The 12476-nt window shown below is 40.7% G+C and overlaps 1 protein-coding gene across 2 annotated transcripts; it reads left to right on the forward strand.

The window, feature by feature from the left end:
* On the forward strand, positions 454 to 12361 carry TTC14 (tetratricopeptide repeat domain 14). 2 transcript variants are annotated; one of them, XM_021396226.1, is made up of 12 exons: positions 454 to 606; positions 3272 to 3396; positions 4022 to 4221; positions 4828 to 4912; positions 4998 to 5127; positions 5658 to 5810; positions 6333 to 6404; positions 6861 to 6980; positions 7064 to 7186; positions 7949 to 8066; positions 10026 to 10135; positions 10924 to 12361. In XM_021396226.1, exons 1-12 carry the CDS (start codon positions 515 to 517, stop codon positions 11888 to 11890), a joined length of 2295 nt encoding a protein of 764 aa, XP_021251901.1. In that variant the 5' UTR covers positions 454 to 514; the 3' UTR covers positions 11891 to 12361. The 2 variants fall into 2 exon arrangements, with proteins under 2 accessions (XP_021251901.1, XP_021251900.1); XM_021396225.1 differs by lacking the exon at positions 454 to 606 and adding an exon at positions 2979 to 3188.

The raw sequence follows: 12476 nt of genomic DNA on the forward strand, positions 1-12476 counted from the left end.
AGCAACCTGTCTGCTCAGCTTACCTTCTGCTGAGTCCCTCATGTACCATGGGAATTTGCTCTGTAGGCAGTATTTCCAGACACGCTGCACGCTGTACAGGTGGGTGTACACATATTGTCTGTGTCATGGTTATCACTAAATTGCCTGACTGGTGTTCCTGTTAAAGAATTAAATCTTCACTCACGACAGCCTGCTTTTCCACGTGCAAGTAAAAAAAAAATGTCAATGTCAGTGTTTCCTTCAGTAACATTTTCAGTTTCACCTGAACCCTTCCAACACTCGTCACTAATCTGCAGACACACAATGCTGCACCAAGAGCACAGGCAGTAATCCCTGCAGCTGCACAAAGGCTCAGCAGTGCCTCTGCCTGCAGAGTTTGACAGAAATTGCTGAAAGTCGCAGGGGGTGCTCAGTTGACATTTCTTAACTATTATTTCTGTTGTACTCCAACAGCGTCTAATTGCTCACTCAGAGCCTGGGCAGTTTCCACAGTCCATCCCTGCATTATCGCCACATGCAACCAAGTGTTCTTTGTCTGCACAATTCCAGACATCTGAGAAGTGCAAAGTCCACGACACCACAGCCAGGTGCCCAGCGTACCTCCAGGTGAGTCTGCACTGAAATCTTACTTTCTCTCACAGACCGCACCAAAGTTGGACTTAGGATGAACATATGAAAAAGGGAAACGCTTGAATGTGCACAGCCTGGGTTGTACAGCCACTCAGTGTGGTGTTGTTTTCACACCGCCTCCATCATAATTTGGTGGTTCTATCTGCAGACATCATGTTTTTCACAAAGGAGAGCTGCTAGCTGGCTAGCAATTATTTTGCACTGAACATCCCTCCCCCATTCTTGAATTAAAATAGTATCTCGGATGTGACATCAGCTTCGAACAAACCCTTTGCTACCTCATAAATGATCAGAAAGGTTGGGCAGCAGGACTATGGTGGGTAGAGCTTCCAAAAAACAACTCCAAAAGAACATCTGAGAGTACAGCTCTTCATGTTAGTTCTCATTAATACCATTAATTAAAAAAGAATAAATTTAGTTGAGCATTTCAGTCCCATTTGGAGAAGGCTAAAATTTACCTCAAAACTTTGCAGAAAATAACACTTTGAAAAGCATGATCTTGGAAGATCTAATCTTTTTGTCAGTGATAAAATATGGCTCTTGACACAAAATCCTTTCTTCTATGCAATTTTCTTGTAAGCTTTACCACTGATATTGTATACCTGGGAACATTTAAAAAGCAGCTTGACCTTGTTGCATTCAAGCTGTGCTTACTGGAGTTTGATGAAAATCTGCTTAGTGTTTCACATATCCGCTTTAAAATTCTATCATGCTGATCAGGTTTTGGGTTGTTCACTGTAAGCTGGACCCTAGGTTCAAAGGTAGCCTGGTGTGAAAGTATAAGCTTTGCATTGTGAGAGCTGCGGTGTACATGATCTTAGAAGCAGCCTTTTATCATACAGTGAGCTAAGCTGTCAGAAAATTTACATCTAACTCATTTGGCCAACGCTGGTTTCAGAGTGCCTGGAATGCTGCTCTATGAGTGGGGCGATGTGCTGACAGCTGTAACTTGCTCCTGCAGGAGCAGGGGATGTCCGGCACACCCTCTGTCTTAGTTCAGTAGAGGAGGAAGTTCTACTTATACAGGCAGCTCTAGTCAACAGAACAGAGGACTGCAGTGCATGGAGCACGCCCCAACCCTGGTCCCTGGAGTCTCTTACACCATGTACATACCCACGTTTGTTCTATACTGTCCCATTTAATGTTAACCCTAACTGAAACGTGATGGCCACTGTATCCTTCTAACCCAAGCATTTCCTATCAGCTAACTGAAGAAAAACAAGCAAAATGTGGAGGGAAAAAGGATTGACCACTAAGAACATACAGAGATTTTTAATAGCACAGCAAATATCCAGGCAATAGCCCATGATAAGAAGGGACAGCACAGGCTTGAGTGTATCCTGAGTGCGATGGAACTGTGCACAAAAGGTTCTTAGTAGGATGCTTTGCTTTGGATTTCGTTCCCATACTCTGAAAATGAGGAAAGAAAACGATGAGTTCATGCTCATATACCCTGCTCTTGCAAAGCTATTTCCAAAACTGGAATTATATGGTGTGTGTTTTGCACATTTGATTAAAGTAATTTAAGAATTTGTTGGGCCCGGGTAAAATCTAGTATAGCTAATTATATCATTGGCTGTTTTTGTTGTTGACACGCTGTCTCTAAGCCAGATGTCCCTGTCCAATGGCTGTGGTAGCACGGAGGGAGAAATGATCTCTTTAAATGTGAAATTAACCCTCACACTGGGGGGCAACCAGATACAGTCAGTGGGTTGGCATGGTTACAATTGCTCAATTTCGTAAAATGCAATTGTTTTCTACTCATAGAAGAAAATGTACGTAGGAAAAGCCCATAATGATATGGGGTTCAGGTTTAGCCATGCACTTTTGCTGGTAGTGGAAGAGCAGAAGCCACAAAACACTTACGTGTACCTGCATACTGGACAGGAGAAATGCTTACGCAAGCAGACTTCGCGCTGCAAAGTTTTTATTGCTGCCTCTTTTATTTGCTAAGCAACACAGACTGACTCTACCTCAAAAGAAGCCCCGCTCCCAAGAACACCCCGGGCGCACGGCGCATCTCTGCGACCCGGGCCCGCGGGCAGCCGCTGTTCCGAGGCAGCCTCCTGAGCCCGGCCCGGCAGCGGCCCCTGGCGGCACGGAGCTGCTGCCGCCGCTCCCTCAGCGCGGCCGGCCCCGCCGGAGCGCACGGAGCCGCCCGCCTTTAGAACTCGTTTGTTTTTATTTTCTGTCTTGGTCCCGGGGGCAACCCACATGCGGCCCGCAGCCATCCCCTCCGCTTGGCCTCAGGGCGGCCGAGAGCCCTCCCGCCCGCCAGGGGGCGCTGCATCCGTCCGTTCCCGCTCTTTGCTCCTGGCCTCTCCTGCTCAGCACTACGCATGCACGTTGCCCTGCGTGTATTCTTCCGCTTCCGGTCCTGGCGGAGGCGGTGGCATGGAGCGGGATCTGCTGCGCCAGGTGCTGAGCTATCATGGTCCCTCGCTCCTCGCTTTGCTCCGCTCCGAGCAGCACGACAACCCCGACTTCCGCGGGCTGTTGCCGCCCCCGGGGACCGTCTTCGAGCCGCCTCGCGGCGCCCCCCGCTCGCCGTCCGCCTGGTGAGGGATCACGGGGACGGTTGGGGGCGGCGGGAGAGCCTGGAGGGGCGCGGGGCCGTTCTCAGCGCGTTCTCCTCCCTCAGGGCCGAGGAAGATGCGGAGCTTGACACCGAGATACAGCGCTTCATCGCCAAAAAAGCGGACCTGCTCTTTGCTCAGTCGTGGAAACCCAATGGTCCTATTTCTGAAAACATTGAAGAAAATGAAGGTAAGGGGCAGTTCCTGGCTCCACACAGCACCAGCCAAACCTTATGTCTGCGAGCGTTGTCTAAACACTTGCTGAACTCCAGCAGCTCAAGGCTGTGCCCACTGCCATGGTAGCCTGTTCCATGCCCACTGCTCTCTGGTGAGGAACTTCTCCCTAATCCCCAACTCCCCCTGACCCTCCCCTCATAAAGCTCTATGCCATTCCCTCGGGTTCTGTCACTATCGTCAGAGAACAGAGAGCTCTCTCCACTCCCTGTGAGGAGCTGTGGGCTGCTGTGAGGCCTCCCCTCAGAGCTCTCTGGTCTGGGTCAAAAAAAGCAACGGACCTCAGTCATTCCTTATGCATCTTGTTCTCTAGGCCCTTCACCCTCTTCGTAGTCCTGCCTTGGACTCTTTTGAATAGATTTATGCCCTTCTTGTATCATGGTGCCCAAAAGTGCACACAGTGCTCCAGGTATATTTAAAAGCCCAGTTAAAATTTTTGTTGCTATATTTTCTAGTCCATGCGTAAACTTTTGTTTCTATAAATGGATGAGACTTTAAAGCGTTTTGCTGTTTTGAAATAGTTTGTGCTTTCAGGCTGTAATTTGGTCATTTTGGAACTGTGAATGTCTCCTGTGTTGCAGAGTATTACGCTGTGATGCCTCCCCTGGAGCAGTTCATGGAGGTTCCAGGGGAAATCAGGAGAGAGTTATTTTTTCGAGACATCGAACGTGGAGACATCGTGATTGGGAGGATTACTTCCATTCGTGAATTTGGTTTTTTCATGGTGTTAATGTGTCTGGGAAGTGGTTTCATACGGCAGATCGATGATTTACAAATCAGTGTAAGATGTGACTGTGATCATTTTATGGGTGTGCGTTGTGTCTAGTGTCTCATAATACAGTGGTACAAGTAAAGGCGAAACTGAGCTTTGGGAGAGAGACTGGTAGTTGAATTTATGGACAACTCATGATGCTGAGTCAGCAAGCACTTTCATTATGCTCCATGTTGAAAGTGTCCTACTTGAGAGCTGGAAAATTCATTGTTTATGGATTCATAAATAGTGATTTGAACCAAGCCATGCAATTAATTATTATGACTTTCTTGTGCATGAAGATTAAACTAATCTTTCTCTGTCTTAATTGTGGGGAGCAAAAAAAACCTTCTGGTTTTGTTCAAATGCTTTTATGTAAGTATCTGTTAAGCATTAGGAAAATTGGGCTAGTTTACTGGTGTCAATATTGTTAGTGCATGTTTTTCTCAAGGGGGATATCAGTTTCCATTTTAAAAAAACTTCATATACGTATAAAGTATTTGTACGTGCTGAAAGGTTGTTGAGCAGATGAAATTGTGAATTGATGGCAAAAACATGGAAATTTCTGTAATGCAGCCAATTTGTCTCTATACTTATACCTCTTTTTTATGTTATTCCTACTTTCCTGTGTTGTAGGCACTTTGTCCGCTGAGAGATGTGCCTTCTCAAACCAACCATGGAGATCCTTTATCTTATTATCAAGCTGGAGATATTATTCGAGGCAAGTAGCTGCAAGTATAATCAGGAATCTGTTTCATTTTTGAGACGTTCCTTCTGCTTTATTCTAACTTTTATTGTTTCTGTAGCGGCTGTTAAGGATGTTGATCGATACCACGAGAAGATCACTTTATCACTCTACAGCTCGGCTCTTCCACCCAATCTTTCTAGTACAAAACTAGGAGTAATCACCTCTGAGGACTTGCCCTTACATTATAGGTAAGAATATGCTGTCCAGGCTTTCTAATTAAAGCTGTTCAGCCTGTCTGAAGAGTGTCTTTGATAGACTGTCCTTTAAACTTGTCGGGATTGTTTCCAATTTAATTTGATAACTACATACTTTTTGTTGGTCTTTGCTGTAACATACATTTTTCTAGATGTATCAGGTTTAGTTGATTTTTCACAGTCGATCCCAAAATGTAAGAAAAGCAAAAAGTGAATGAAGTTGTGTTTGCTAAATGCAAAACTTAAGGTATCTGCCATTGTGAAACTGTGTTAATTTTTTCTGTTTTTGTTGTTATAATGAATTTGGGCACTGAAATATTAAACTTTTTAAACTTTAGTTTGGTAGAAAGGTCACAGTTTTCTCTGCCATTTTCAGTATAGCTAAACAGTAGGAAAACTTATGCCTGTAGAAGGAAATGGCTTCTGAGCAGTATTAAGTGTCAGTGTGGGCATGCATCTTCTAAACATAAGATTTAGTATAGTATCCATCCGTGATGTTTTGTGTGCACTGGTGGTTTTTTAAGGCGAAGCTTGGAAGTTGCAAAAACAGGAGAGACATTCGAAGAGGTTTTGCATCGCTCCCCAGGGTTTGCGAATCCATCATTAATTGAATTTTTAACAGAAAAACTAGGAATAAGTGAATCAAATCCACCGTCTTTGATGAGAAGTCTTCAAATGTAAGTGATTTTTCAATTGTTCCTTTTCTGTAGCTTTGTTATTCTAATCCCCTGACGTAGACTTGAGTGGAAGTCCTAGACCACTGATACTTCAACCATCCTTGTTTAGGTTTCCATGACTGCAGTTTCTGTGTCCTTAAATATTTTAAAAGCAAACTCCTCTGGAGTAAGAAATTAGCATTTGAAATTCTGTTTGTTTGAGTAATGCATCTTACCAAATGTGTTTGATGCCAGAGCTTGAGGGGGTTATTATTTCGATCTTGTTAATGTCTTTGGATTGAAATGCATAGTGTTTATGATGTTTGAATATGTATTGCTGTAGCCATGCTGCAATCTTAGAACAGTCCAGGAAAAATAGGTCCAGAAAAAATAACAGTTCCTGACTGAGGAAGGGAATTAAGGCGTCGTATAAGTAATATTTTAGCTTATTTCAAATGCCTTACGTACCATAAGTTTAATTTTATCGAGTTAAAAGGCAACTTTAGATGTGTGTTGTTTTTTATGTTTTTGTCATTTTTAAAGGAAAAATATTGATGAAGAAGATTTTGCCCCTGCGTTGAGGAAAAAGCAATCTGAATCCTGGGCCCTAAATTGGTATGCAGTACACTATTTTCATTTCAGAGTTTATTGTAAGATTAGGTTAGGCTACAGCTTATATTTCCTGAAAGAAAATAGACTTGGAATCAGTTTATCCACAGCACACGCTTCAATTTTTTGTTGAAATACATCTTTTGTATCTACTAGCTGGAGCGGGGGGGGGAGGGAGTGAGTACTTATTATTTCTGGATTCTGTGCTAGCAAAAGCAGAGTTTTTCTTAAAACAGTAGTGTTTAGCAACTTAACTGTTAATTACATGAAAGATTACTTATAATGGTCAATCTTATCTTAAATCACAGATAGTAGTGTCTAAAGGAAGTTCTGAAATTCAATTCATGTAATTTACCTTCTCATAAGTTAATTGCTTGCGTGGGACCCTAATTTCTGAATTATTGGCAGTAGAAAATTTGTAGGCTGACCATACATAATATTTTTACAAATATTTTTCTCTAGCGTGAAGGCAGGGGTCGATTGTTTTAAGGATGGGCGCCACGTGGAAGCCATGAATGAGTACAACAAGGCTTTGGAAATAGATCCACAGAACGTTGAAGCTTTGGTAGCTCGTGGAGCTCTGTAAGTCTGCTTGTTTCATTGGATTTCCTACTTTGTAGAAGAAAGACATCATTAAAACCTATGCAATTTTTGTGTTGTTGTAGGTATGCAACAAAAGGAAGTCTGAACAAAGCCATAAGTGATTTTGAAATTGCTCTAGATAACTGTCCTACACATAGGAATGCAAGGAAATACCTTTGTCAGACGCTTGTGGAAAGAGGCGAGCAGTAAGCATTACAGTTTTATTTCTGTTTGGCTGTGAACCATTTTTCTTACAATATTTTTTAATATGGCCCTAGTTAGGGCACAGATTGCCATCTGACCTTCCTGGGTATTTGTATGTTGGAAATACACCTGCTGGTGGGTTTACATTTTCTGCTCTGTCCTAGTTAAAATCCTTGCAAAATAGTTAAGATTTAATCCTTGATATCTTTGCACAAGTAGGGTACCAGGCTTGTTTAAAGTATTGTGAAATGGCTGAAGATATTCCCACATATATAGGAATGTTCCCATTGACTACTCCCATGTATATAAGAATATATATAGGAATATATGTATTCTCATGTATGTCTGCATATATTTTTCAGAAAGCATTTGTAACAAAATCATGTTTTGTCACTTCTGTAAAATATTTGTTAGCTTCTGCAACAGAAAAATCAACTTCTGAGTATTCAGGGAATAGAGTTCTTAGGATCTGCATTAAGAAGAGATTTGTTATTTTTGAAACCGGAATTGAAATTATAACAGGATATTATATCTAATGATCAGGACATGAGCAGATAAAAATGTGTCAAATACTGTTTTATTGTTGTTTTGACATGGGATAAGATGATAGGTGGTAGGGAGGGATGGAGGGATCTAGTGGCAGTGCTGTAGTGCAAGTAAGAAAGACTGTCCTAAAAAGAAAAACAAAAAACTGTCAAGTTCTTGTGGCTTAACTGGATAAACTGGATTAACTGGATCTTGTGGCTTCATAATTTAAACATTAGGTTGGAAGAGGAAGACAAACTAATAAATGCTGAGAGTTACTATAAAAAAGCGTTAAGTTTGGATGAGACTTTCCAAGAAGCAGAAGAGGCCTTAACAAAAGTCCGTAAGCGTATACAGGTGATTCTTTACTTTCTCTTCATATAATTAAATTACAGTAAATATCAAAAATCACCTTAAATCTTTTGAACAGAGAGGCTTGAAGTTGTTGGTTTGTCTTACTCTGCTTCCCTTCTCCATAGTAAATCTTTTATAGTTAGCATTATGGCTGTACCTACCAGAAGAAAGGTGCCTCTTGATGACTCCACAGATTTGAACAGGAAAGTAAAGAAATGCCAAGCAGTGGAGACAGGAAAAGAGGATAAAACTATTACCCTTACCTAAAGCATGGAGGAGAATGTTCTGTCACAGAGGCATGATTAATAATGTTAAATAATCAATGAGTAGAAATATGGAAGTATAAAACCATTCAGGCACATCAAATAAACATTGCATACTCTCATTACCAGTAGTATGCTTGTTTGGTGAGAGCTACACCAGCCAAAGCTAACTTGCAAGAAGATGGCAAGAGGGCAGATCAGTAGGTGACTCGAAGGAAAAAAGGGCTGGGAGGATGGACTGAGATGGTTTTTGAAAATCTTAGCTTTCTTTTCTCGTGTCTTTTTTTCTTCCTTCCCTTGCACACAGCATGTTTCCCAGGTGAGCCCTGGTCGATCTTTTTGCTTATCTGTTGTCTTTTCTCTTTTTTTTAATTTTCCTTTTATTTATCTCCTTTACTTATATTGTCTTCCAGGGAGGATCAGAGTAAGATATAGCACTGAGGAACAGGCTTGTTGCGTTCTATGCTTCTGCATATAATGAAGTAAAGAGACTAAGGCAGATGGCCTTAGGTGACACTTCTTCAGTTGGTGAAGCCATAATGCTGACAGGTTGTGCTGAGAGAAGGGGAAGAGGAGCTATGACAATCTTTTTAGTAAAACTGAACTGCATTATAGGCAAACTGTTGTATGGTATTTGAGCACTTTCTATGTTTGGCTGCATTAAAAAGATCTCAAAGTCTTGGTTAAAATGAAGAATATTCTTAGCAAGTAGGAAATACTTGATTTTCTTTCAGCATTTTTCTGGTATCGTGGTCATTGATGCAGCAGATAAACATAATGCTCGCTATTGCTTTTGCATAGCCTTATCTTTTATTACAGGTTTCCTTTATTATATCTGTTACGACAATTACTTAGTTTTGAAAACCATCACCAGACTTTCTGCTGTTTCTGAATAGAGCTGCTCTTTAGGGGCGTAGACTGCAGAAGTCTGATCCTTACTAGATTTTAATAGGCTTGTCTTATTCATCTGACAATCACAATCTTGCATTTATCTGTATTTGAATATGTATGTGTGATGCTATCACTGTTGTGTTAGAATGGCTGAAACAACACCCAAGTGTGTTTTCCTGTAATACTGATTATGTGTTTTTCTTCAATGCATTTTCTTCTGAATTGGACCGTTGTTGCTGTATCTGACATCTGGTGCTGCTCATCACCAACAAACCCTTGGAACATGATTTCTTACGTAAACTATGCATCAAACTGGTCTGTGAAATTGTTACAAAATGGTTTGTATGCAAACATGGCCAACTTGAACACGTTTTACAATGGGCTCTGCCATACATTACTGTTAAACTACTATAACAATAATATTTCCCCTCAAACCTCTTTTTCTTTTTTCTTTTTTTTTTTTTAATTTTCCTGCTCTTTTCTCCACGTTGCTAACATTGTGTTTTTCTTGCTATGCTCTCTATGCCCTTTGGACTGTGTTTCGTGGTGTGCTGGATCACGGGTCCCACTGCAATGGTTGGTCAAATACATTTTTAATGGATAAAAACCTGCGATATGGTCATTAACAAAAACCTGATCATAACAATGGCCGATGCCAAACTTCTGAACTACATTAATTGTCAATCTGGGAATCCTGATAAAACATCCTTGCCGTAATTATACATTTGAATGGGGGTGGGGACGTGGGAAAAATACCTGTGTTAACGCTTTTAATGAATTTTTTTCATGATGTTTGGGTTCAAAAAAGAAATCTTTGGAAATGAGGGAGAAACAAGCTGCAAAAGAAGAGAGAGAGAAAGAAAAGCAAGTAGAAACAAGTGCAGAAAAATTGCGTAAGCTTTTAAAAGAGGAAAAAAGGTAACCTTGTTTATTCAGTACTTATTCTTGAGCATATTAAGCCAGAATGTGAGCTCTTCTTTCAATTAGAGAAAGCACCCCAAACCAGTAAGTTACAAACTGTTAAGTGTCCCATTGTAAATACTAGAATTTCTGACAGCTAAAGCACAAATTAAATAGAGACAAAGCACGATGCATAAAGCAGCACAGTTCCATGGTTGTGTCCCAACCACTTTCTTTTAATGTAGGCTGATGAAAAATAAGCTCTGATATGAGCAGTTTACTTAATTTTGTAATTAAGTCATAATCTGCATCCTAGCTGTTACTGTTTCAACATTAGCCATTGAATAGGCCTTATGATTTTAGAAAGGGGAGGGCAACAAGTGCAGATAAGACCATAAACAATCAATTTTCAAATAAACTACCTAATGGTAAGATAGGTAGGATTTAAGCTTCTTTTCCTCCAGATTTTCTTTTGGGGGGCAACGTTTGTTAGTTATGCAGCCCTTTATAGAGGTTATGCGGAATAAATGTTTACAAATACCTTGTAATACATTGTAAAGTATTTCTGAAGTTCAGTGCTGTGTCAAACAGGAAGGACACTCTTCGTATTACAGTGTTCAGTGGATTTAATCTTAATTCTTTTGGTAAAGAAATGACATTTGAAATTGTCTTGCTAGGTCAGGCCCAATTTCTGTTCATGCCTTACAGTCCGGTCTCAGCCCGACTATGGGGAGTGCAGATTTGTTTTCTAGGTATAATTTTTTCGTAATGCTGAAGATTAACTCACAGGTTAATTATATTTTTAGGTTGAAGAAGAAAAGGAAAAGATCAGCTTCTTCTTCCTCCTCCTCTTCGTCCTCTTCTTCATCCTCAACTGATTCTTCATCAGATGTATCGGTTTCTTCCTCCTCTTCCTCTGATCATAAGAAACGCAAGAAAAAGCATCGGAATAGATCAGAGTCATCCCGTAGCTCCAAAAAACGCTCTTCCAGAGCTTCCTCACATTACAAAGATCAGATTAGGAAAGAGGAGTGGTATTCACCTCCTGCTGATACCTCCGCCTCCTTCCTTAACCAAAATTTTGAAATGGAAAAACTGCTGGAAAGGCAGGACAGCTTAGTATGTCCAAAAACAGAGGTAAGAGAGAAAGACAGACACTGTTCTCTATCGAGGACTTCAGGTGATGATGAAGACACTTTTGGAGGTAGGTCTGAAGATTCAAGAGATTCTTGTAGTTCCAGAACTCAGGCAAGTACTAGCAAAACTGACAGATACTATAAAACAGACAGATTTTTCTCCGGTAGAAGGGGATATTCAGGTTCATATTATAAGTCAGATGATAAAAGCAGGACGCATTACTTTAGGAGATCAGAATGGGATGTAGAAGGGAGAAGAGAACAGTTTAAAAAGCATGGCTGGGGTCAGGACAGGTACTACACATCTCCAGCAGGGTCTGACTATTCTGGCAAGTCAGTGGGAAAGTACAGATCGTATTCTAGCACTCCTTTACATGAAGGTGGTAAACGTTACGACAGTGATAGGCATGAGTTAACTCAGCATAAAAATGAAAGTGAGTCTAAGAGTAGGGAAAGAAGTTACGAAGAGACTAATAAAACAAAGGAACCAGACAGGGAATCTACTTTAGATGATACAGGACAAACAGAAAGTGGCACTAAAAGAAACCTGCCCGAGAACTTAGTTAACATATTCAATCAAATTGCTGAATTTGAGCGGGAAAAAGGAAGTAAGCAGAAGAAACAGCAAAGTACCTAAGAAAATGCTTTTCTGTTGGATGTAGTTATGATTTTTTATCTGGGTATCTCTTGAGGAAACATGCTCCTGAAATGCATATGAAAAACAATAAGCAGAATTTCTTCTGTCTTGCAGAATGTCAAAGAGTTCTTAAGGTAGAGTTTTGTATGGTGGAAAGGGATGCAATGATATCTTACATAAAATATCAGCAATTTAAAATCAAATTTTCTTATGCTCTTAAGATGTTCCTGTATAATATACTTTGTGCGGTGGGATGAAATCATTTGATTCTCTTGGACTGTAGTTGCAGAACTTCCATCGAATACACACTTTAACAGCAGGAATTTGGTTTTGTTTTTCTTCCCCTGCGATACAACTGACTGTTTTGCATCAAGCTTTAACTTCCAGCCATTGAAGGGGGAAAACTAAATGAATCTCGTATGCCATCAATGTATATAACTTGTTTGATCAATAAATTTTCTTAATTTTGTGTCTTGGTTTTTTGTTAATGTCGCTGGGCTGTTTGATACAGGTGTGGTTATTTTATGTGCAGCTCTACTGAACTGAACTTTCCAGTGTCTGGGAGAAGACAAATGCATTATGCTTT

This window comes from Numida meleagris, chromosome 4, assembly GCF_002078875.1.
Source record: "Numida meleagris isolate 19003 breed g44 Domestic line chromosome 4, NumMel1.0, whole genome shotgun sequence".
Classification (NCBI taxonomy): Eukaryota; Metazoa; Chordata; class Aves; order Galliformes; family Numididae; genus Numida; species Numida meleagris.